The sequence below is a fragment of the Amblyomma mixtum genome, chromosome 10 (assembly GCF_055824585.1).
Source record: "Amblyomma mixtum isolate Tamu chromosome 10, ASM5582458v1, whole genome shotgun sequence".
Lineage (NCBI taxonomy): Eukaryota > Metazoa > Arthropoda > Arachnida > Ixodida > Ixodidae > Amblyomma > Amblyomma mixtum.
Window position 1 is genome coordinate 74,420,800 of NC_143021.1, and position 26,553 is coordinate 74,447,352.

Below are 26,553 nucleotides of genomic sequence, written 5' to 3' on the forward strand. Positions count from 1 at the left end.
AGGGAAATTGAACGATCTATACCGCTAATAATTAAATACACCCCCTAATTCAACCGTGTCTCCGTCCCGTTCCCAGGAACAAATAATGTAGCTCCACTGAGAGCGTAACTATATTTCCTCATATAGGTATTATATAGATTGTTATTTCAGTATGCCTTAATCTGTAAATTTAGCTGTTACGCAGAGGAGCTGAAAAGCAAACGAAATAAAATTCAGGGGGGCGCTTTCTTGACCTAAAGTGCGGTGAGTCGGAAACCGTAAGCACGGTGGTGCTGCTTGTGTCACTGATGTAAGAGTGGAACGCGACAGCGCCTTGCAACGCTGCCAGGGAGTCCACGGAACGCCATCGCCCATTCGGCTGTACGCCTCGCTAGTCCGTAAATTGGTTTTCGAGGAAAGGAAATGTATCTGCCTCGCATATCTCGGTGGACACCTGAACCTCGCCGTAACGGGAAGGGAGGAAGACGGGAGTGACCGAAGACACCGTATTCACTATACGCGCCTTCATTCATTCGAAACTATCGAGCTGGCATGGCGGAGTTGTTATCGTGCTCGTCTCGCACTCCGGAGGCCCTGGTTCGATTCCCCAACTCGACCAATTTCCTACTCGGTTGTATTTATTTATTTGGCCTGACTAGAAAGGTTAGTTAGGCTGCTTGGTCAATTAAGAAATTAACTAGCCTCAGTCCCACTTACTTGGAGCATCACTATACCATCCCTTTAATTGGTTGCATGGCTTCTAGCCAAAGTACAACTCGCCCGTTTGAAATTCGCGCACTGTGACGTCACCGCCATTTCGGCCAATTGAAAAGCCTGACATTTCTGTCGACAACTGCCGCTTACAACGATGAGGCATTAAAGGCTTCCGAATTAAAAAAATTGTGCTATAGTTTTCCACGTTACTTAGAGGTGGGGGGGGGGGAGGGAGGGCTTGCTTGGTTCACTTTATGCACACCCTCTCTCCATCCGTTGCGCGAGACCACGGCTTACACAGGTGTTGCAACGAGTCTCACGCGCGAGCCAAACGCCCACTCCCGGTAGCATTGGCCCCGCGCTCCTGCAAAATTGTTTATGAGGAAGGGAAACGTCGAAGTAATCCTCCCACATATCTCAGCGGACACCCGAACGGCGCCGTAAGGGAAGGGATGAAGGAGGCAGCGAAGGAAGGAAGAGAGAAAGAGGTGCCGTAGTGAAGGTCTCCGTCCGTAATAATTTCGACCACCTGGGTATTTTTAACGTGCACTGGCACCGCGCAGCACACGGGCGACTTTTTTAGCCAATTTCTGCGTCGACGCGTGGATTCATGTGCCTTCGTTTTCCTGCTTGCGCGAACCATGTGCATTTGTGTGCCCTCTATTTCCCCAGATTAAAGGATTGGCGCAACGCGTCCTGTGGATCAGTGCCGCCACGGGCCTATCTTCGAGCGAGCCGCGAGAAACGAAAAGTCGAGGCTCGAAGCGCAACCAGGGCGGCGCAACAGAGCGTGTCCTCTTTAAAAAAGGGCTGGCAGCGCACAGGGCGTATCTTATTCTGTTTAGCGCTTTTTTAGGTGAATGTTTGTAACGTCTTGGTAGATTGCAACCGTGATAAGCTGTAGAAAGGAAGTGATCGGCTTCGGTGTGTGTTCCGGCCGCCGGCTTGCATCGGTCGCCGGTGTGTGACCTTTCGACGTACTCTTTTGTTAAGGTGTCCTTCGGCTGGCGGGCGCCTCATTATGGCGAGCCAGCCACCTACAAAGGCTCTGGCCTTTGATGTTGTCGTCCCTGAGGCGGCTAGTCCGGAGGATGTCGTCGATGCGACAGCCTCCGTAGTTGGATTGGAGGAAGTGTACTGCGTCCAGCACTTTGGTGGACGCAACTACCAAGTCACTGTGAAAAGTGAAGCCGCCATGGCTAAAATAGTTGAAGCTTCCTGCCTCACCATCGGCAAGGTACGCGTCGCCATCGTTCCCCTGAGCCCGCAGGTGACCCAGGTGACTGTTCCTTTTCTGCCCGCACGTGTACCCAGTGACGCCCTTGCCAAGGCTCTCTCCGCTTTTGGCAAGGTGCTGCACATTAGTCGCGGCGTCATGGGATCGCGTCCCACTGTCACCACCGGGACCCGCTACGTGCGAATGGAAATGAAGCCAGAGTCACCCGTACCCAACTACATCAAGGTCGCGGGCCACCGCGTGACGTGTGACTACAAGGGCATGCAGCGGGTTTGCCGGCGTTGCGGGTCCACTGCGCACTTCAGGGCACAGTGCACGGCTCCTTTCTGCGCCCGCTGTGGGGTCTTTGGGCACCAAGGCCAGGGTTGCGTGCTGCCATGTCTTCGTTGTGGTGATCCGCACGCTACTGTGGCGTGCGCTATCAAGCCCTCGTACTCGGAGGCTGCGGCCCGCCCTGCGCCCCCGCAGGCCGCTCAGGGAGCGGTTGAAGCCATCAAGGAGACCGGCGGATCCAACACCGCCGCCGTTACGGGTGCTTCCGCTGCGTCCCAGCGTAACTGCGTTGAAGAGCAGGAGTCTGCTGTTAATGCGTCCAGTGCTGCACCAAGCGAGCAGACAGTAAAGGTTCCTGCTGCGTCAGCCTCAGTCTCTCCGAGCGTCCCTGATGACACAGGGGCCGAGCCTACTGTGTCCCTGGAAAAATCTGAGGCTGAGAACGTGCCACCCTCAGAGCCCGCGCTAGAGCCCGCGGCCAGCGTTGCGGTTTTGAGCAGGGACGCCGACATAGCTGAGGTCGACGGTGACGACAGCAGCTTGACGTCCTCAGCCTCTTCAGTCAACCTCGTCATTGACGAGACTGTCATCACGCCTGAGGAGGACCCGACGCCGCCGTCGCCGTCTTCGTCATCGCTTGTACGGGAGCCAAGATCATCTCCAGACGCTGACCCTGTGCAGTCGCCGTCCCCTTCTACATCGAGGATCAGCGCTAGCACTTCTAGCGAACAGTCGTCGGATATTTAGATGGTCGCTTTAAGTTCAAGCTTAAAGCGTCCACATGCGTCGACTACGGACTCGGACAATTCTGCTGGTCGGCCAAGGAGGCCTCGTGCCTCCTCTGGTCCGACCCTCCGCAAAAGTGAGCTGGTTTAGCGCCGTTCGCGGCGCGCTTTGTATTGCCTAAGCATCACGGCTGTTCAGGTTTCATTTTTTATTTCCAAAATGACTAACCTTCAAATTATTACTCTTAACGTGCAGGGGTTCCGCAGTGTTTTGAAGCAGGCAACGGTGGTCGCATTCGCTCGTTCCTCGGGTTGCGATATCGTCTGCCTGCAAGAAACCAATTTTTTTCGTCTCAGTGACATGTTGAAATTCAAATAGGTTTGGCGTCGATGCCTTCTTTTCGTACGCCAGCACGCGTTCTAGCGGCGTTTGCGTTCTTGTTTTGAACCGCTCACTTTTGCGCGATCATCATGTTATCTACGATGCGCTTGGACGCGTGTTGGCGTTCGACTGCACGTTTAACGCACTTCGCCTGAGAATTCTTTGTATTTATGCGCCTGCGCATTCCAATTTGGCAAACGCATTCTTTAAAGATTTAGATGTGTATTTTCTTGGAGGGCGTAATCTTCTGATGTTGGGCGATTTCAACTGCGTGCTCGATACGGTCGCCGATGTGCAAGGCCCTGGTAGGGGTAGGCCAGGCTGGAATGCGTGTGAGTTGCGCCGCTTAGTGAACCATTTCATGCTCACGGACGGGTATGAGCTCCTCTATGGCAACGTCTTTGTGTGGACTTGGCGTCGCGGGTTATCGTCGAGTAGGCTAGACAGGGCGTACGTTCCGGCGAGCCTTTCGCGGTCAGTGTGTGTAGCTAATGTACTGACGCTGCCATCCTCGCCGATGCACATATCAGACCACCGCCCTTTTCTTCTATCACTTAAGGTTCCGGCGCCTGCAGTATCACCTCATAGACCATGGCGGTTGGATGTACGCATACTTCACGACGCCAGCACTAAAGACGGGTTCACACGGGCCTTGCGTTTTTCGGTTTTTGGGGCGGTGCCTGGTGACTGGGACCGTCTGAAGGAGCAGTGGCGTCACCATTGCGCCGCATCTGGTCGAGCCCTTAGGGCTCGCGTGTCAGATGAGGTGCGTGTGGTGACGGCGAAGCTACGTATTGCTCAACGCACCCCGTCGCCTTCGTCGCTTATGTGCGCATGGAGAGAGGAGCTTTCGGAGCGCCTACAGCGTCTTTTACGTGCCTCCTCTTTGACAGCGGCTGCATGGCGTTGTCGACGCAGTCCAGCTGCTCATCCCGAGGTGCTTCGGTTGGGCCGCCAAGAGCTGTTGTACACTCAAGGTGCCCCTGCGTTTACATCTTCCGCCGGGGCTACGTCCCAACCAGGTGGCAGGAATTTCAGTGCGTTTTTTAGCCATTTCAGGGGTATTGCTCAGTCGGTCATTCTAGTTGATCGCAATGTCGTTTCCGCAGCCCCATTTTTAGCAGGCTTGCCGCAGGTTTCCACTGAACTCCATGACGGCCTTATGGCTGTGCCAACAACAGTTAGTTAGTTTATGGGGTTTAACGTCCCAAAGCGACTAAGGCTATGAGAGACGCCGTAGTGGAGGGCTCCGGAAATTTCGACCACCTGGGGTTCTTTAACGTGCACTGACATCGCACAGTACACGGGCCTCGAATTTCTCCTCCAAAGAAATTCAACCGCCGCGGCCGGGATCGAACCCGCGTCTTTCGGGACAGCAGCCGAGCACCATAGCCACTGAGCCACCGCGGCGGCGGTGCCAACAACAGATGAAATCAAGGAGGCGTTGGACTCCATGAAACGAGGCTCAGCGCCTGGTCCAGACGGCCTTCCTGTGGAGTTCTATTTAGAATTTTGGGATATTGTGGGCCCTATTTTCTCGGAAGTATTAAAAATATGCTTTACTCAGCACGTATTTCCTGAATCATTCAAAAGAGGCCGCATTCTCCTTATTCCTAAAAAGTCTCCTATGTCGACATGTCCGGCAGATTGGCGCCTAAATTCAGATTACAAAGTATTAGCAAAATTACTCGTTCGCCGTTACGAGCAAAATTACGAGCTCTCCTCCCGTCACTTATTTCCTGCCACCAGGTTTGCTCCATCCCAGGTCGTGAAATACATAGTTTATCTTCTGTAACGCGAGACATCCTAGCGTATACTTTACGACTGCGCGCACAGGGTCTTCTTGTTTCCCTTGATCAGGAAAAGGCGTTCGACTTCTTAGAGCACGAGTACATTTACGGGATGCTGGATGCTTTCGGCTTCCCACCTTCTTTCGTGCTTCTCATTAAAGAGATGTACAGAGATATTTCAAGCACTCTGTTCCTCGATGGCCGGGAAAGTACCGCATTTGATGTTCGCCGCGGCGTCCGTCAAGGTTGTCCGCTCTCCCCCTTTTGTTTGTCTTAGCATTAGAGCCTTTCCTCTTGGCAGTCAATCGCCACTCCTTTATTAGAGGTCTGGCTTTGCCAGGCAGCGAAACGGTACGCGTCACTGCTTATGCAGACGACATCACTCTGTACTTAGCTGATGAACACAGCCTGCTTGAAACTCTAAATGTTTTCCATGAGTACGCCTCCTTGTCTGGGGCTGCTCTTAATTACTCGAAGAGTTGTTACTTTTTTGTGGGGTCTACCCAGACTCGTATTACATCTTCAATACCTTTGTAGTGGTGCGCGCAGATGCGCGTTTTAGGTGTGACCTACGACTGTGCTGGAATATGGAATGGTGTGTGGTCTTCGGTCGTCGAAGACATTACAGCTCGTGTGCGAAGGGCGCAGTCATTCGATTTGCCTCTGCTTGAGAGGCGCTACCTGGTTCAGTCCGTCATGTTCGGTGCCTTCTGGTACCTGTGCTACACTGTTAAACCACCCCTCCGTGTCATAAGGCGAGTGCAGACTACAGTTTTTTCGTTCTTTTGGTCAGGCGGAACCGAGCTTGTGGCCCGTGCTGTTCTTGGACAACCACGGGAGAGAGGAGGGTTTGCCTTTCCAAATTTGTCCGTCACGTCCTCGCTGTTAGCGTTGAAGAGTATTTTGCGTATCCTGCTAGGAAACGCGCCTCCGGCGCAAATCCTGGCTCGGTACTTTTTGTGCCCTTCTTTACGCTTTTTGGATCCGGCGGCCCCTGTTACCAGTACCGCTTTCTACGCTTCATCAGTGGCCTTTTACAGACATGTAAGAGCAGTAGCACCAGCTGTCAACATCGTTGCATACCGTGTGGTGGACATTATGGGCACGCTATTGTTGCCTGTTGTGCCGGCGTCTCACCGCTCACCTATGCGCCGCGTTCAGTGGGCGCGTTTAGCGTCGACACCTCTCGCAGATCATCTACGTGACTTTGTCTGGAAACTTGGCTGGGCAGTGCTCCATACTTGTGATCGGTTAGAGCGGTGGGGTGTGTTACGCTCCAGTACCTGTCCGAATTGCCCGCTCCCGGAATCTAATCGCCACGCTACAGTCACCTGTGTTGTAGCGCGTGTCTTTTGGCGCGCGGTTCATGCGGGATTTCGTGGGCAGGGCATTTCGTGCTTCGTCTCCCGCGGCCGCTTCCCCAGCGGCCGTTTTGCTCGCCTGTTAATAGTTGCAGGTCTTTTTAGTTTATGGCGCAGTCGATGCGCCGCGGTCGCTAGTGGCTTTCGACACCGCGCTGTGTGGCCAATTCTCGGCCGTCTCCGACGGGAGCTGATCAGTTTTTTGTCCGAGGAACTCTTTTTCTTGGGTGAGGAAGAGTTACTCCGACAATGGTCATGCCCATTTATTTCTGTAAATAACGGTCGTCTTGTCTTGGTTTTCAGGCCAAACTGGCGCTAAGGTCTCCTTTTCAATGTTTCAATGTCTAATTATCGCTTTTTCGCTCTTCTGTCAATCGGTATATATGCATTTCTATTTTACATTGCCCATTCTTGTTAGTTACTTAGAAATGTTTATGGTACCTCTTTAATTGGCTCGCCTTACATGCTTAATGTCATGTGTTCTTGTAAATGTGATTGTATCTGGTAACCTTGGCATGTGTACATATGTAAATAAAATTTTTTCTAAACTGCAGATAGTTTTTGGAAACAAAAAACGATGTTTCATAACCGGCTGAAATGACGCTGTACAGCGTGCGCACTGTAAAAAACAGCCGTCACTTTGGCGGCGAAATTGGCTAATTGCTTTTTGAGGAAAGGAAATGGCGGACTATCTCTCTCGCGTATCTCGGCGGACATCTGCGCCCCAAGGGAAGGGAGGAAGGTAAGAACGAAAGAAGAAAGAGAGAAAGAGGTGTTGTAGTCGAGGTCTCCGTAATAAGTTCGACCACCTGGGGATCTTTAACGTGCAGATATCGCACAGCACATGGGCGCCTTTTGCGTTTCGCCTCCATCGAAACGCGGCTCGCTCGGTCGGGTTCGAACCCGGGTTTGACGGAGCCTCAGCGTCATTCGGAGAAGACGCTGCCTTCAGCGTTAATCAAGGGGTGAGGGTAGAGTATCGGCGAGGGTAAAAAAATGAACAAAATGTGCGGCCCTCTGATAGGCTGCCGTTTGGAACGTCATACGACCAGTGGCCTATCGCGAGGCCCTCGACGGCGAGGCTTGGGTTCATGGCAGCGGCTGCAATCACAAACAAACTGTGCCTGATTACGGTAGGTGTACTGCATATTTACTATGTTCGCTTACATTTTCATTTCGTTACGTTGTGTATGACACAGGCGCGGAGAGTCTCGTTCGACCCGCCGTGGGGTGCACGCCGTGGCGGCCGGCGTAGTACGTTTTTCGCCTCGGGCCCGTCGTGGATTCGTCTCGCTCTGTGCTCGCCCGCTTTCCTGCACAATGGTTACCATCACTGCAGACTCTCTTCTGTGCGTTCCTCGTGAGCCCACTCCTTTCTAACGCGAGAGGCCGCTTTGTATGCTTTGTGACGACCCCACATAATGCGCAGGTCCACACGGGACGGAGAGGCAAGAAGACACCGTATGGCTCAGTTTAAACAAAATGATGTAATCAATAATTATACATGGTACATCAGAGGCTGGGGTGTCCGAGCTTACGTGGCGACGCCGTCATGGGGGCGATGGAGGGGCTCCGGAGTTGCGATCCGTCGGTGGCTGGCAGAAACCGCGCGCCGTCCGGCTTCGGCGCTCAAGGACCCTTTTTCGTGAACGATGTCGTCCTCCGCGTGCCTTTCGTCCGCACTCGCCAGCTATATCTGCTCCGCCGGCCACGCCCGATCTGCTGTCTTCCCGACTGGAATGTTTCTTCCTCCTTTCCACGGCGGCGCCTGCGGCCCCCCGACCTCCCTCGTTGGAATGTCGTTTGTCTCCCGCCGGCAGCTTTCTTCTCTTGTCGGGTTGTCAGCCTCTCCTGTGTCCTTGTACGGCCAGGCAGCCTAATTGGGCTGGCTTTCCCTCCCGCCGGCGCCTTTGTACCATTGTACCCCTTCAGTGGCTTGCCGCCGCTGGGGGCTCCGTCAACGCGGCGCCGCCGAACGCGGACCGTACCCCTTCAGTGGCTTTGCCGCCGCTGGGGGCAAAAGATTCCGCCGAAGATATGGGCCCTGGTAGCTCACGCACGGAACGTCACACTCGCTCACCCTCCAGAAGAATGTTCTCCGAACATTTGAGTCCAGGCAGCTCCCCTTCTTTTTCTGAATCGCCTCGCACATTCCGTCCGACAAAACACTTTTCGCTGCACACAACACCACTGCACTGCACCATATGCCGCAGCTGTCATAACTGGCGTCTCCAGGGGCAGCACTGATCTTCTTTCACAGACAAACATGAAACTCAGCACCCAAGCCTCTCCTTGCTAGTCCAAACTGGACGAAATAAATTTACCACAGTTACAAAGGAGCTCCCACTTCCAGCACAATCACGGCACAGACAAAAAAATATATAGATAACGAAAGGAAGTCGGGCATGTTCTGCATCCTGTCTAAAAGTGTTACTTAATGACAGAAAGGCTTAACTAGCAACTCCGACATCTTAACACATAAGCACATAGCAATGTTATGAGCTGCAGCATTACACAGTCTTAACCAGTCCCCAACTCCGCTCTGTTTACGCCATTAGTCCGACTTAGCCTTCCGATTTCGAAGCGGATATCGGCGTTCATGAGTCGTACCAAGTAATTCTGTGACCCCTTGTCTGCTTTGAGACTCGCGAGGGCTCGTGGCAGGAGCCTCTCTTGGCGTTATCTGCGCGGCAACCTCGCGCGCTCCTTCCTCCAGCAATGCATGAAGTAAATCCGGTGGCATTCCTGCCGTAACCTCTGGCGCTTGCCGAACAAATGCAGGAGAGGGCGTTTCTTGCGAACAATCTGCGCGCTCCGCTTCACTTCGGTCCCCATCAAAATCTGCGCTTTCCCCCTCATTTCGTGAATACTGAACCGGTGCCGACTTGAGGCGATTTGCGTGTATCCTTATCAAGCGGCGGTTCACGTCTCGGACCCTGAAGTTTACCGGAGAAAGCTTCTCGACAACCTCGCACGGTCCTCTCCACCTCGTCTGGAACTTACGAGCCAACCCAATCTGTCTTTGGCAGTTTTCGATGTACACGCTGTCCCCCACATCAAACGGCGCGTCTCTAGCACCGCGATCGTGCACCTCCTTCCTGCGCTTCGCCGCTTTCTTTAAGGCCTCCTTTGCGATGTCCCTCGCCACTTGCAAGCGACGGGGGCCCTCTGGCACTTCACTAGGCTGGTCCGGGTCTCGGCCGTAGAGAAGAAAGAATGGCAATTCGCCCGTGCTCTCGTGTGCTGCGGAATTGTAGGCAAACATTGCATACGGGAGCCACAAGTCCCAGTCCCGCTGGTCGCGCGAAACAAAATGCGACAGGAACCCGGCCACGGTTTGGTTCAGTCGCTCCACCGCGCCGTTGCAAGCCGGATGGTACGGTGTTGTCTGCTTTTTAGTGATCTTAAGCAGCTCGCAAACTCTCCTCATTAGCTGCGACACGAAGTTCGTTCCCCGATCTGTCAAGAGTTGCCTCGGAGATCCATGTCGGAGCACGATCTGTTCGACAAATGCTCTTGCAACCGTGTCTGCTTTCTGATCTGGGAGTGCTACCGCTTCCGCGTATTTTGAAAGGTGATCGACAAATACTAAAATGTACCTGTTTCCAGAAGTGGTCGTGGGCAATGGGCCCATTATATCCATACCTGTCCGCTCGAAAGGAGCCGAAACCTCAGGGAACGGCTGAATTGGTGCTGGCCTGCGTCCCTTGGGTGTTTTTCTTTCGAGACAGGAATGACACTTCGCACAGTAGTCTCTAACATCCTGTCGCATGCCACTCCAAAAGTACAAACGCTCGACGCGCCTGCGTGTCTTCGCTACGCCAAAATGACCGGCGCACGGCGCATCGTGGAACGCGCGAAGAACCCTTTCTGTCCACGACCGAGGTATGACGACTCTCTCCCAAGCGGTTTTCTCTGGTCTCCCTTTCCTGGTTGGCCTCGTGCGCCGACACAGGGTGCCGTCTTTGCCAATGAAATAACCTAGCTGTTCGGGGTGAGATGGTGCGCCCTCTAAGCTTTCGATTATTCGCTTCAGGCCAGGATCTTTGCACTGCTCTGTGCGTAATTCGGCGGGGTCGACTACGGGGACAAACTCATCTATAGCTGACACGGCAGCTGTACGGCTGAGCGCATCAGCATTCAGATGTGTCTTTCCTGACTTGTGCTCCACCTCAAAGCAGTATTCCTGCAGCTGTAGATTCCATCTAGCGAGTCGCGAGCTAGGGTCCCTGACACTCATCACCCATTTCAGAGGATGGCAGTCTGTGACTAGCTTGAATTGGCGGCCGTAAAGGTAGCATCTGAAGTGCTTTACTGCCTAGACAACGGCGAGGCACTCCCTTTCTGTAGCTCCGTACTTCTGCTCTGTGGGGCTCAGCTGTCGGCTAGCAAAAGCCACGGGATGTTCTTTGCCCTCGATAACCTGAGATAACACAGTACCAACTGCGAACTTTGACGCATCTGTGGCCAAAACGAAGGGTAAATTAAAATCCGGGTGGCGCAACAGCGGTGCACTCATTAGCTTCCTCTTCAGGGCCCCAAAAGCATCCTCCTCGTTCTTGCACCAGCGAAAGGCGACATTTTTGGCTGTTAAGGCAGTGAGCGGCTTAGCGAGCTTGGCGAACTCCTCTATGTGCCTTCGGTAGTAACCGATCAGGCCGAGAAACTGCCGGACCTGGCGGACACTAGTCGGGGATGGAAAATCCGAGACACACCTTAGTTTCTCAGGGTCCGGTCGCACGCCGTCAGCTGAAACAACGTGCCCGAGGTGTTTCACCTCATTTTTGAGGAATTGGCACTTAGAAGGCTTCAGCTTGAGACCAGCTCCTCTTAGTCGCACCAAAACCTGCTCAATATCGCGCATGTGGTTCTCAAAACTGTCACTGTATATGATTATGTCATCCATATACACGAAGCACAGCTTCCCCAGAAGACCCGCCAGGATAACATCAGCGGTTCTCTGCCAGACAGCAGGGCTGTTGACCAGACCCATCGGCATTCTTTTCCATTCATAGTGCCCTGAGTGCGTGTTGAATGCCGTTTTCTCAGCATCTGCCGGATCCATTGCTATCTGCCAGAATCCCGCCGCCATGTCCACTACCGTGAAGTACCTGGCAGAGCCCAGCTGAGAAAGCGTCTCCTGTATATTGGGAATGGGGTATGGATCGATGCGAGTTACGGCATTTAGTTTGCGGTAGTCCACCACCAATCGATACGAGCCATCTGGCTTTTCCACCAATAGTGCCGGTGCTCCCCATGGTGACTTTGAGTGTTCGACAATGCCGCGATCAATAAGGTCCTGCACCTGCCGCTCCATCTCCTCACGTTGGGAGTAAGGAATCCTGTACGCACGTTGGTAAACGGGCGATGAAGTGCCGGTTTCTATCCTGTGCTTTATAACGCCACAGCAGCCCAAATCCAGGTTGGACGCGGCGAATACCTCTGAGTAGTCGTTCAGCAAACCAGCCAGAGCCTCCCTCTCCCTGGATTTTACGTGGGAAAGATCGAACAACGCATTTGGAGGAGCCGAAGGACTAGCATGCTCTACAGTTGCGAGTACCGTATCGGTGGGCTCATGTTTCTCTATCGCAGAGGTGAAGAAAGCCAATGTTTTGTTCTTGGGAAGGCTCAGTGGCTGCTGGCTACAGTTAACCACCCGTAGAGGCACTCTGTGGGCGTCATTAACAGTCACGAGGCACGCGGCTGCCTTCAGGCCATTACTAAGAGAGTCGACCGGTTCAAGCACTCCCACGGCGCCGCTCTCTACATCTGCAGGCACATAAGCGTACAAAATGTGCTCCGACCACGGAAGGACGACCGCCTCATCGACCAGCAACCCGCGAATACACCTTCTCTAATGATCCCACTGTTTGACGGGTGTCAATATCGGTACTGCGAACCTCAGCCCTGCTCCTGTTCAAAAACGGAACTTTTGAGCCCCCCGCATTAACTTCTTATTCAGAGAATGAGACTACTACCTTCCCTTTTCTCAAAAAATCCTGCCCTAATATACCTGACACTCCGTTTGGCAGAGACACCGTGTCCGGGCATACGTAGCAGGGGTGCTCCAATGCAATTCCGCCGAGAGTGAAGTGTAACCGGTAGAGCCCACTTATGCCAAGAGGATCCCCCGTTATGCCTACAAATTTGGTTGCCATACCACCAGACGCTTCCAACACCTCGCGATCCCCTTTCCTTCGAAGCGTGTTTCATTTTTTTTTTCATTTTATTTTCCAGAAAGATTCTCGCGGATTCATAGGCAAAAAGCTGTTCCTGACAGCTTGACAAAGGCCTATAAAACCACCAACGAGGCAGTAGGTGATGACCTTACGATGCAGAATATTGAAAGAAGAATAAAATATGTTTAACACACAATATATGACTACAAACATGGATAATGGCTGAGTAGAAAAATATACATTAACAAGAACATACATTAACAAGAATTACATTTTAGAGCTTGACACCAGTTTTACAGAAAACAGTATTAACGAAGTATCGATTATAACTTCAAAGGAAATTTACACATATTGTTTTAGAAATACAATTATGTGGCATACAAAAAAGTAAAAGACATTAAGGCTAAGCAAATAATAGCATGAACAAACTATCCATCAAATAGTTAACCGGTAATATATCTAGGAAAAGGCACATAATACACACAATCTCGAAACCAACATTATACAATTATAGCTAAAATGAGTACACTTGTGCACATCTGGTATAATTTGTAAATAAAGGTACAGCTATGTGGACAAGAATTGGTCAAGTAACTGTTTTAGTGTTGGCCTAGTTATGTGTTTGTATTTATTTAGAATGACTGGAAGATTATGCTGAAGTGTTTGCACTTTATAATTTGTGCGGAAACGAGGTATGAACCATGGATCAGTGTTCCGTGTATGAGTGTTTTTATTGAGTTCTAAAGAGGCTAATGACTTAAGGAAATGCCTGAAAGAATCAATTGCTAAATAAAATGATCGCAGGACTCGAAACTCGTAAGCACGTTTGATGCTAATTATATTGTAGGACTGAAAATATTCTGCTGTTGACGACAGGAAGTCTATATTGGCGATGTTACGAATATTTTTTTTCTGGAGTACGTATATCCTCTGGACATTTCTTTGTGATGTAGTCAACCAAACTAAATTGCAATAGTTAGTGTAGGAGGCAAACAAGGCATTGTAGACTTGTAGTTTTATTTTTGTTGGTAGAAAAGAACGGCAACGTGATAATGCCCCTGTAACTGTTGAAAGCTTTTTGCAGAGGTTATCTATGTGAGAGTCCCACATAAGATGAGAACTAAATGTTATGCCAAGTATCTTGATTTCTTCAACAATCTCAATAATTTGGCCTTCGCAGCGGATATCTTGCTTATTTCTAGCGCGAAAAATAACTGCTTTGGTTTTTGAGGGGTTGATCTTCAGCTTATTTGATCGTGACCAAAAGATTAATTTTTCAAGAATGTTATTACCCTTTGATATAAGAGTATTAACATCACTGCCTGATAGCAAAATACTGCTGTCATCTGCGTACACGATAAATTTAGCCCCCCCGTCAATATGGGCAATATCGTTTTATAGATGATGAAAAGTAATGGGCCCAAGATGCTACCTTGTGGTACACCAGTTAATATTGGTAGAGGTGAAGATTTATGATTGCCAAGGTGAACACACTGAGTCCTATTTTTTAAGTATGACCGAAGTAATTCAAGAGATTTGCCACGAATGCCATAATGTGTGAGCTTAAATATTAAAATGTTGTGATCAAGAGAATCGAAAGCCTTACTGTAGTCAATAAAGAGACCAAGTGTAAAGAGTTTTTGATCAATATTTTGCAACACAAATTCTTTAAGTGATAGAAGTGCAGATTCGGTTGATCGTCCCCTTCGAAATCCAAACTGGTTATCTGAGAGCAAGTTACGCGTGTCCAAAAACTTGGTTAATCGTACAGAGATTATTTTTTCCAAACCCTTTGAAAAAACAGGTATTACAGATATTGGTCTGTAGTTTCTCGCATCATTTTTATCCCCGCTTTTATATATGATGGATACCCTAGACCTCTTCATGGCAGTAGGAAATACACCTTTTTCTATAACAAGGTTGAATATGTATGCGAGTACCGGGACAATATGCTGCAAAACGTGTTTTACGGGCGTAATCTGTAAGTTATCTATATCCAGGGCTTTGCTGTTCTTTAGATTCATAAATGTGCTGTAAATTTCATGTTCAGTTATTAAATGGAGAGCAAAACTCTCTACAGGGCTATTGTCGGTAGGCTGGACAGGAGGAAGGCAGCTGTCTTCTGCGGCAATATCGACAAACACTTTATTGAAATGATCAGCCAGTTCTTTACCAATAAGCTCGCGGTTATTGTGTACTATTCTGTCAGGAATAACATGTTTATTTTGGCGACCTAAAACATTATTTATCACCTTCCATGCAACTTGTGGTTTTTTGCTAACGATATCAAAGAACAGGTGTTCATAATACGCAGTTTTTGCGCGCCTAAGTTCTTTATTTACTCTATTTCTATAAGACTTAAATTCTGTTAACGTTGCCAGGAACCGAGTTCGTAAGAAAGCATGGAAAAGTTTATTTTTCTTTTTAATCATCCCGAGAAGGTATGGTGTGATCCATGGTTTCCTAACTCTTTTCGATGGCTTGAAAGTTCTAAAAGGGAAGTGCATTGTGTATAGTTTTACAAAAAGTTCCATGAATTTTAAATATGCTTCATTTACATCAGTAATTGTATACATAACTGACCAGTCCTGCGCACCAATATCTCTTTCGAAAGAAAGGAGAGCCTCTTCAGAGAGGGACTGAACTGTAACTATGTCTCGTCTGTAGGTTCTCTGCCCAAGTCGGTTACAGTAGAACATAAAGATTGGACAGTGATCACTAATATCAAACGCGATTGTTCCGGCATGAGAAATGGTGTTTTCAATATTTGTAATAAAAAGGTCAAGAGAAGTGGAAGAAGAAACCGTCACTCTTGTGGGCGATGTAATTATGTTAATAAAGCCAGTTGAATAAACAGTGTTGTTAAAGTCTTGTGCATTCGAGCTATCACTGCAAACGTCTGTGTTGAAATCACCGCCACAAATCAGCGTAAAATTGCCATCGGAAACAAACTGCAAGAAGTTTTCAAAAAAATTCATGAACTCCCTAAAATTGCCCTGTGGAGGGCGGTAAACAACAGCTCAAGGTTCTGCTTTAAAGTTAGGATTTCATAGTCTGGCGTAATAATACAATATTCAGAGAGAAGTTCGTAATCCCGAGTAGGTTCAACGTAAATTGCAACACCACCCCCTTTGCGGTTAGTACGATTCATGACAAAACTCTTATAATTGTAAAGTATGTCGCCCTCATCATAATACCATGTCTCGGTCAACATTATTATGTTATATGAAAAAGAAAACTGACTTAGGAGATATGTTATCATGCTTTCCGGGTGCGGAGCGTGCATTAATGTGCAGAGCTGAAGTATACGATGCAGAGGGAGAGGGAACTGCTTGAGGTAAAACAAAATTGTAATATTCCATTGTCAATTTTTTGTTTTCTTAGGGTGATTGGCTATGAGGTGGTACTGAAAATATCTTAGCAAGATCGTCTTCTTGGGCAATGGGTACAATCTCAGAACCATCGGACTGCCTTGCAAGGATTTTTCCGTTTTGTGTCCACACTGACTTCCATTTGTGTTCCTTCTTACGCTTTATTGCCATACTTAGAAGCTTCTTCAGACTGGGGCATAAGTGCTCATTCACATATATCGGATTGTCATTATCCAGTCCAATGTCGCGGTTGGTGAAGCGAGCTTTCTTTCCTTTCTTTAGTGTGATGTCACGTTTCACTCTAGACTTAAATTGTACAATTTTATTTGTTTTGTCACTGTTTCGGATCGGAACCCGATGGCAAACCTCGATATCGTCTGCAGAGATTGGTTCTTTGATGACATCACCAATTTTTGATACAATGGCAGTGATGTTTTCATCTTCTGTTTTTGAAACACCCTGGATCTCAATGTTTGCATTCCTGGAGTATTGTTCAATGTGAACGAGCTGCTTTTCAAGGTCAGCATTTTTCTTTTCAAGAGCCACACATCTCTCAAGAGTTGCCTGGTTTTCTGTGGCAAGTTTAGCATTCTTTGCTACTTCCGCATCGAGTTTTTTCTTCAGTGATTCAATTTCTTCATAAGCAAACTCAAGACTCGTTGTCATGCTTTTCTGCTCAGACTTCAGATCGCGCATTTCATTACGCAAATCCCTTTCATAGGCCTCTCGGGCCGTTTTAAATTCCTGCCTGAGATCATCTTTGAGCTTCGCGTAGATTTCGTCTTTGATTTTGGCAATTTCTTTTGCCATCTTTACAGAGGAAAAACAGCCCTAGTCACTTGGCAGCAGCGACGGTAGAGTATGAAAAAGGAATACACCGTACAACATACACTGCACTAACCTGCGTAAAAACGGCAGAAACAGCGTGAGGTGATGCACCCAGGTCGTCGTCGCTACTGCCAAGTGAAAGCCGGCAGCATCGTAGGCTTCTTTTTACAGCAAGAGACAGGTGACGTCACGGCCTCTGGTGTCGATAGGAAACGCTGCTGGTCGCAACGCTATCGTCCGCTTGAGCGTCGTTCTGGTGGGCGTCGTTCCGATGGGCGTAGGCGCACGTGTATTCAGCCGATCCTTTCGTAGCCACTCGTTGTACTTTCGCAGTCAATCTGCGTAAAAACGGCAGAAACAGCGTGAGGTGATGCACCCAGGTCGTCGTCGCTACTGCCAAGTGAAAGCCGGCAGCGTCGTAGGCTTCTTTTTACAGCAAGAGACAGGTGACGTCACGGCCTCTGGTGTCGATAGGAAACGCTGCTGGTCGCAACGCTATCGTCCGCTTGAGCGTCGTTCTGGTGGGCGTCGTTCCGATGGGCGTAGGCGCACGTGTATTCAGCCGATCCTTCCGTAGCCACTCGTTGTACTTTCGCAGTCAATCTGCGTAAAAACGGCAGAAACAGCGTGAGGTGATGCACCCAGGTCGTCGCCGCTACTGCCAAGTGAAAGCCGGCAGCATCGTAGGCTTCTTTTTACAGCAAGAGACAGGTGACGTCACGGCCTCTGGTGTCGATAGGAAACGCTGCTGGTCACAACGCTATCGTCCGCTTGAGCGTCGTTCTGGTGGGCGTCGTTCCGATGGGCGTAGGCGCACGTGTATTCAGCCGATCCTTCCGTAGCCACTCGTTGTACTTTCGCAGTCAATCTGCGTAAAAACGGCAGAAACAGCGTGAGGTGATGCACCCAGGTCGTCGCCGCTACTGCCAAGTGAAAGCCGGCAGCATCGTAGGCTTCTTTTTACAGCAAGAGACAGGTGACGTCACGGCCTCTGGTGTCGATAGGAAACGCTGCTGGTCACAACGCTATCGTCCGCTTGAGCGTCGTTCTGGTGGGCGTCGTTCCGATGGGCGTAGGCGCACGTGTATTCAGCCGATCCTTCCGTAGCCACTCGTTGTACTTTCGCAGTCAATCTGCGTAAAAACGGCAGAAACAGCGTGAGGTGATGCACCCAGGTCGTCGCCGCTACTGCCAAGTGAAAGCCGGCAGCATCGTAGGCTTCTTTTTACAGCAAGAGACAGGTGACGTCACGGCCTCTGGTGTCGATAGGAAACGCTGCTGGTCACAACGCTATCGTCCGCTTGAGCGTCGTTCTGGTGGGCGTCGTTCCGTTGGGCGCAGGCGCACGTGTATTCAGCCGATCCTTCCGTAGCCACTCGTTGTACTTTCGCAGTCAATCTGCGTAAAAACGGCAGAAACAGCGTGAGGTGATGCACCCAGGTCGTCGTCGCTGCTGCCAAGTGAAAGCTGCTTTCCTTAAGCAAGGTCACCTTTGACCCCGTGTCTATCAACAATTCCATGCAACAACCATTTAACTTGCAACGCACAACAGGGCATGCCTCGTCGGCCACACAAACCACCACCACCTCATTACCCACTGCTCCCTCCCCACACTCATCAGGATGGGGAGGACAACCTAGTTTTTTGTCCCTGTATCTGGAGCCTCGCTGTAGGCTTGCTTAGGGCGTGTCTCGCCTGCTTCTCTTTGTGGCTCCCCACGGCGCACGTTTGGGCAGAACCTTGCGATGTGTCCGCGACCATGGCACGCGAAGCACGCGATTTCTTCGAAATCTCGCATACCGCGCCTGTAGCTTTGTGGCGGTCTCCGGTTTCCAGCGAATGGGCGCCGTTGAGCGCCCGCTTCAACCTGGCGTTCCACCTGCTGAGATAGCAGCTGCTCTAAGCGATCTAACCGCTCTGTCAAGAGAGAAACCTCAGGGTTGGGCACCGCTCTCTCTATGACGCGAACTCTCGCTGCGGCCGCCGTTAGCGCCTCATTTCGTTCCTCATCCAATGCGGCCGCCACGGCTTGGTCGAAATTGCTCGGCTTGCGCGAGAGCACGAACCGGCGCACGGAGTCTTGCAGACCAGCCACAAACAAAGCGGTCATTTCCTCTTTAAGTAGTTCCTCCGCGTATTTCTTCTTTAGCTGGTCTCCTTCCTCCTCCCTACTCATCGTTTCGCGCGCTAGGCGCTGAAGCCGCGACGCAAACGTTCGCACGTCCTCCCCTACCATCTGTCCGGCGTCACGGAACCTCTGTACCCGCACATGACGTGGTTCAGTGTCGAAATGCTCGAACGCGAGCTTCTTAAATTCCGCAAATGATTTTGTGGATTTTACTTTTTCGTCTCGCCAAGCAAAATCATGAGCAGCTCCTGCCATCTTACACCTCGCCATTCCCAGCATTTGAGCATCGGACCATCCCCCCATTTTCCCAATCTCTTCTAGCATGGAAAAGAAATCGCAGACTGGAACCCCTGTCTTATCTCCCGTAAACGTCGGAATGACGCTTCCTAATGCCAGCATGCTTGCTCCGAGCGACGGCTGTGGAGTGGGAGCTCCGTCAGTTAGACATTTTTTTTTCGCTCCAGCCTTCCGGTGCCTCAAGCCTCTCAAATGGGGGTCAAAGTCCCACAATCAGTCCCGTGATTCCCCTTTGATTACAATTTTGAAGTCATGAATGTCGCAGCATTCAGAGGACATTTGCTTTTGAGACCCCACTTCTGACACCAGTGTGACGACCCCACATAATGCGCAGGTCCACACGGGACGGAGAGGCAAGAAGACACCGTATGGCTCAGTTTAAACAAAATGATGTAATGCTCCGCCGGCCACGCCCGATCTCCTTTCTTCCCGACTGGAATGTTTCTTTCTTCCTCCTTTCCACGGCGGCGCCTGCAGCCCCCCGACCTCCCTCGTTGGAATGTCGTTTGTCTCCCGCCGGCAGCTTTCTTCTCTTGTCGGGTTGTCAGCCTCTCCTGTGTCCTTGTACGGCCAGGCAGCCTAATTGGGCTGGCTTTCCCTCCCGCCGGCGCCTTTGTACCATTGTACCCCTTCAGTGGCTTGCCGCCGCTGGGGGCTCCGTCAACGCGGCGCCGCCGAACGCGGACCGTACCCCTTCAGTGGCTTGGCCACCGCTGGGGGCAAAAGATTCCGCCGAAGATATGGGCCCTGGTAGCTCACGCACGGAACGTCACAGCTTGTTCACTAAGGTGCCTCGATGCGCGCGCCCTCTCCCCCGCTCGGAGAGGGCGCGCGCATCGAGGCACCCTATTGTTCACCTAGGTGAAGGGAACAGTCGAGCCCGTTGCAATGCGAGGCGATCGCGAGCTTGTGGCTGTTGTAAACAACGTGCTTTCGGGCTTTCGTGCAGTCTGCTTTAAGATATGTGCTTTGAGGTGGTGGTGAAAAACATTTATGGGCAATTAGATTTTTTACAGAAAGGTGATTGGGGTAGGACCCTATTGGCCCTTTCCCCTCACAGTACTAGGTGGAGCCCCTATTCCGGGGCCCCATTGGCAAGCAACGCCGCCCGCGTCCGTTGAACCAAGGCCTTTTGGCTCTTTAGATCTTGACAGCCGAGCAGGGCCGCCTCCCAGTCCTCTCTGGTGGGGTTGGGGTTGGGGGGGATAGATGGGTTGGATTGACACGCCCAAACCATGTGGAAGGTGTCAGACACCTCCCCACAGAACTGGCACGTGCCATCAAAGGATGTATTGAAATGTTTAAGCACCGCCGGGCACAGTACAGTGTTAGTGGGAATTTTGATGAGGAGGCGCTCGTCAGCGCGATCCAGACCCTTACAAGGGGCCGGGTAGCGCCGGTGCTCCTCCTTGTAGTAATCGGTTATTTGTTTGAATGTAATGGCCAGATTGTCTGATTGGGAGTGCCCTTCCAAGGACAGGGAGATAGCCCGGGGAGAGAGTGCGCGGGCGGCCTGATCGGCCTGTTCGTTTCCCTGGAGTCCCTGGTGACCGGGGGCCCAAATCAGGTTGCGTGGAGTTGGATCTTCAGATCGACAGCTATATTCCAGTATGCGCCAGAGCTCTGCACCCCATAGTGCTCCTTTGGTGCGTATTCCGCTTTTGGATTCCGCCTCTCCCTCCGTCTTTTGCGGGGACATCAGAGCGCGCCTTTACCCTTTACGCGCTCGCTCTGCCGCGCCTATTTATATTCATCTGTCCGGAACTGCCCTGCAGCTCCGGCTCCTCACGCTGCAGCCGAGCGAGGCGGCGGCGGTTGGCCCGCTGATTGTTCTATATCTTCATGCTCCAGTGGCCGCAGTTTGGCGTGATCACTCCGAGGTCCGGTGTGTGCCTGCAGCGAGCTTTGTGAGCTTCGGGAAAGCGGGCCCCGATTTTGTAGAACCAGCATTTTGCTAGGAATAATAATAATAATGATCCTTTTATTTGTGTCATATAAAGGGCTCAGGAGGCCGGCAGTAAAAGCTGTCATTGTAAGACAGCTTCACAGAGCCACAGGCCCCCCCTTACACTAAACAGCGTTAGAGCGGCATTTTTTTTTTTGTTAAGAGGAGAAAAGTACAATAGATGTTCACAATTGGAAATTCTCTTTCCTGAAGTAAATGTAACAGACATGAATGCGGTAGAATTGTGGAAGAGGAGACAATTCCGAAATTACTGTTTTTCTGATGCAGTAGAAAACCAGGAAGAGATACACAGTGACGGAGCAGTAGACCAAAGGAACAATCACAAATGCAGTTTCAGTTATCCAGCAGAAATAATAACAATACATATACAGTGATGGAGAGGTAAGAATGCAAAGAAAATGAATAAAACACACATTGTCATTTGAAACAAGGGAAGAGAAGACTGAAACTAACAAGACACACAATTGGGAAATATCGGACTAGACAAACATGGAGGGCTGAAAAGGAAATAAAGCAGCCTACAATGTTTTAAAATACTGTTGAAGTGCTAAAAATATGTTATATCTTCAAGGTGTACGTGTTCTTGATGGAATCTGTTTAGTAACCTGGGCAAGTCGTCCTGTAGTGTCTTTGAAGCATAGGTTGATTTGTAAGTTCTTACTTTCAAGGGCTCAGTGTTACCTGTCTGGTGGGCTGTAGTGTTTCCTGCAAGTTCGCTAATTCTTTTAAAAATCTTCTCTTATTTATTTTTTCGTTTTTAAATGAAGCGCATAAAATGTAGTCGAACAATTCGGTAACTGGGATAACATTTTACTTGTCAAAAAGGTGCTGTGTTTGAGAATAAAAATACAAACATTCTATTATTCTAAGAAGCCCCTTCTGCAACTTGCGAAGCCTTAGCAAATTTCCATGTATTGTAGTAGACCAGATTAAATGGCAGTAGTTCAGTGTGGAGGAAACCAATGGATTATAATTTAACATGATAATTTTGGGGGCAAGTATGTGACGATTTCGGTATATTAACCCAGTAAATGTTTGAAAGCAAAAAGGTCAGGCTAGACCACGCCGAGAGCCTTCGCTGCCCTGTCACCTTAAGGGAGAACCGAGTGTAATCTCTGATAGCCTACGGCACCAAGCTTACCGTATGCGTTGTCTGAGTTAGTCTTGCAATTAAGCAAGAAAGATTTTAACGCAGTACTATTACGTGCTAGTAATTTTGTTCCCATGCAGGCTCAGGTGTGGACGACATCCACCTAGTTGCACTTGCAGTCGACAGAGAGGAGTGCATCTGCAGAGCCACGCAGTCTGCACAAGGCAGTGGGACACCTTCTCGGAGACTTTCTTGTTTTCAAGACCGGTTAACCGCCCGGCTGCCCTCTCACTACGGAATGTTTGCACAGGTAAATGAGTATGAAATTATGGGAAGGACCCTTTCGATACAGGTTGGATTTTTAGGACCAGTAAAAAATTTATTCCAATAGTATGCCTTACGAAAAATGAAGTACTTTTTCTGCGTACGAAAAAGATAACCTGACCTCTGGACAACTTGCTTGGTTAGGTGGGTTTGGATAGGGTTCCTCAATACAAGGTACAGGACTGGAATCTTTTCTTCCAGTGATTTCTGGTTTATGCAATACTGAGTAATCTGATAACTCGGCAGCTCTTAGCACAGAAAGATGACGCTATTCCTATCATGCATCATCACTTACGATGCGTACCAAATTTGTTACATTTCTGTTCGTGTTCCAGCAAAAAACCAGCGAATAGCAGCACTCAAGTCAACGAGAGGGTACACACACACTACTGCCATACTTACAGCTGATTTAATGTAGCAAGAAAAAATTAGGTCCAGTCATCATTTCATTCCCGGTAAATCGCACCACTCTTTCTCTGTGATGCTTATCCAGGACTGCTCTCATTTTTTTTTAAACAATTTTTATAAGTGTCTCAAGCAGTTCTTGCTCGTGCCTGGACTTCCCCCTGCGAGTAATGCTCGCATAGTGAAACAGAGGCGGGCATTTGCTATAGTCCTTCACATGCAAAGCAAGGTTGCTACCTGTGCCTTCTTGCAACTTGTTGCCGTGTCGTCTGAGGCGTTCATTCAGGCTTTGCCCAGTCTGCCTGATGTATTGTTTCCCACTGGACATGGGGATTGAATACATGACCCACATTGCACACATTGTGAACTTTGTTTGGTGGTTGTTCTTCCAGGCTCGTTCTCTTGCAGAGTCGGAGCTTTTATCAAAAATAACAGATTTTAAATATCTCTGGGTTTATTTTTCAGCTGACCTGACATGGAGAAAGCAGACTGAATATATATCGGCAAAGGCATCTAGAATCCTAAATTTTTTAAAAAGGAATTTTCGGGACGCTCCTCAGAAGGTTAAGGAACTTTTATACTTCACTAACATCAGGCCAATTATGGAGTACGCCTGCGCAGTATGGGACCCTCGCGTAGTAACCTTTTGTGGCATGTTGGAACGGATTCAGAATCGTGCGGCGCGGTTTGTTACCAATAAATATTCTTTTAATTATCGAAGCAACAGTATTAAGCAAGAGCTAAACTGGGACTCGTTGGAGGAGCTCCGTTTACAAATAAAATTAGAATTCTTTTGCCGCATTTATTTAAAAAATCCTGCTATTAACCCCGAAACTTATCTGCTGCCCCCTCATTTTGTATCCAGAAGGCGCGACCACGACTGGAAAATACGTGAAATAAAATGCCGTACTAACATGTTCAAACACTCTTTCTTTCCGCACGCCATAAATGAATGGAATAAGCTGCCTCATAGCATTGTTCAATGCGAGTCCGAAGAAAAGTTCCGAGCACTGTTGTCGGAACTGTGATGTGCACCCATGTTCATCTGCTGTTTTCCTGCTTTTCCTCTTCCCGTCCTTTCCCGACCAATTGACTGATGTGAATGCTCTGTTGACCCTCTTTTTCATCCTCTGCCATCCATTCTTTCCTATCCTGTACAAAAAGTTGGCACATGCTGTACGATTGATTGTTTATGTATGTATTTCCCCCTGCAATTATGCCTGCATGGCGCTGCGGAAATGTAAATAAATAAATAAATAAAAGATGCGCGTGCAAAGACCAGATAGCTTGGAGGTGGCTGAAAACAAGTTGGTACCAATATTTTTTGACACTGTTTTCAACCCCTGGAAATTTTTATAGAACACACGAAAACAGCGCAAACTTCGCGGAGGACGCAAAAAGGGGAGACGAGACCCAGGAGCTGGCTAACAACTGAAATTTTATTGCTCTGACACATCGGTGAATATACTCATGTTCTTTTTATAGAAGTACGGGACAAGAGTCATTAAGGTGATCGCGTACTTCCATAAAAATTTTCTATAGGCTGAAAAACAGTGTTAGAAAATTTGGTGTTAAACATAGTGTTTTCACCTCCTCATGAGCTGTCTGGTCTTTGCGGCCGCATCTCTGGCTGTGAAAAAGAAACCCGCTAGACCAACCACCAAACGATGTTCACAAAGTGTTCGGCGAGGTTTGTGTATCAAGTGCTCATGTGCTGTGGGAAAGTAGGCATCGGGCAGACTGGGCAATGCTTGAATGCACGCCGCAGGAAACACATTGCGTGTGGGCACAGGGAGCAACCTTGAGTTGTATTTCAGAACTGCAGCAAATGCTTACCTTTGTTTCGCCGCACGAGCATTACTAGCAGGGGGAAGTCCAGGCCCGAGCAAGAACTGCTTGAAGCATTTTTAATCAGAAGCAATGAGCGGTCCTGCCTAAGCGAGCTATCTCTCCTTAGCATAGGGAAAGAGTGGCACTTTTTACCTGGTATGGAAAGATGAGCGCATATGATTTTTCATTTGCATGTGTGCTTGTTGGAGAAAATGCTTCAAGTACGTGGATGAGCCAAAAATAAATCATTTGTAAGTCCAGCAAAAGTGTGCGTGACTTGTTCTGGTCTTGTGTCTCAGTTTTCGCAGGTTTTTTTTTTGCTAGAACTTTAATAACTAGCTCGCTCAGCAATTCACATTTTAGTTGATATGCTTCATAGATTTTTCAATGTCTGAACATTTTTGAACATTTATTATTCATGCTAGTGCTGTTGTCAAACCAGGTGCCTTTTATTCTGTTTGCAAATCCAAAGGCACCGAATTTCGGAACTCTAAGCAATGTGTGAGATAGTGAGATATGGTGTTAATTGAATAGACTTTCAAGCCATGCTACCATTAAATATTTCACAGTGTTCTGAAGCACTGCAGAATATCTGCAAAACAGTGCTTGTAACAGTGTACTGGAGAAAACACCTGGTATAGTTATTTATGTAAATTGAGAATATTTTTGTAATCTGTGCAGCTCGTTCAGACGTGAAGAAAGTAAGGCGCAAATCTATCAGTACATGTGTTGTACACCGTGTGCTGGTCACAAGTTCTTTCCTCCAGAGTGACGCACGGATCTGCCGGAGTTGTCCAGTTGAATGAGCTGCTTCTAATGACTTCCACTTCCACACCTGCTGGCTTAAGACTGCCTAAATTGGTTTATGTACCGTTGCCTCCTGATCAAAGCTTTACCTCGAGGAAATCTGATGTGTACCTCCCTAGAGGCAGCCGTACCATATCTGAAGTTTTAGAAAAAAAAGAACAACTTTAAGCATTTTTTGTCTTTCACCCTGAGGATCGAGTAAGATAAGTCAATGGACAAATTAAAGTACAGTGACTATGTTGCATTCAAGTGGTAAATGTAGAGGTAACATCGTGGATATAACCTGAATGGTTACATCGACAAAAGGATGATGGAATAAGGGAACAAGACAGTGCACGTTTTGAACTGACATATTGTCAAATTTTTCCGCAAGCTGAGATATAGTTTGGCGGTGAGCTGTCGTCACAGCTTGACAAAGCCCATGCCTTGCACGCCACGTAGCAAGAGGCAGGTTAAAATTCCTTATGTCGTGCATGACACCTAAAATGCAACACATTTCGTAAGTGAAAGTTTTACAGATGTGTTATCTCGCTTTCATGGAAAAGTGAATTATGTTTTTATTGCATTTATAAGTATGTTTTTATGGCAACAAAATTGTTCCTTGTCATTTTTTGGCTTCGTGTGGCCCTTTTCTGATGCCTTCATACTGTGCAATTTTGTACACATTCTTCACACATCATCCTTGTATCTAATCTGGCTCTATACTATGTTCCGTTTTTCAGATGCCAGGGTCCATGGATGTTCTTGGGAGGAAGCACCTAAGGCAACACAGGGAGCTGCAAGTTGAACGCTTCTTTTTCCATTTCGGCAACTAACAAAGCGCTTATGAGCAATAAATGCCTTGAAAAGATAACATTTTTGGTAGCG

The 26,553-nt window shown here is 48.9% G+C and overlaps 1 protein-coding gene across 1 annotated transcript; it reads left to right on the forward strand.

Moving 5' to 3' along the window:
• Positions 1–1,565: 1,565 nt before the first annotated feature.
• LOC149326141 (uncharacterized) lies at positions 1,566–26,527 on the forward strand. Its single transcript, XM_089562611.1, has 3 exons — positions 1,566–3,065; positions 22,461–22,630; positions 26,409–26,527. The coding sequence occupies exon 1, from the start codon at positions 1,715–1,717 to the stop codon at positions 2,948–2,950; it is 1,236 nt and encodes a 411-aa protein (XP_089418737.1). The 5' UTR covers positions 1,566–1,714; the 3' UTR covers positions 2,951–3,065; positions 22,461–22,630; positions 26,409–26,527.
• Positions 26,528–26,553: the final 26 nt, after the last annotated feature.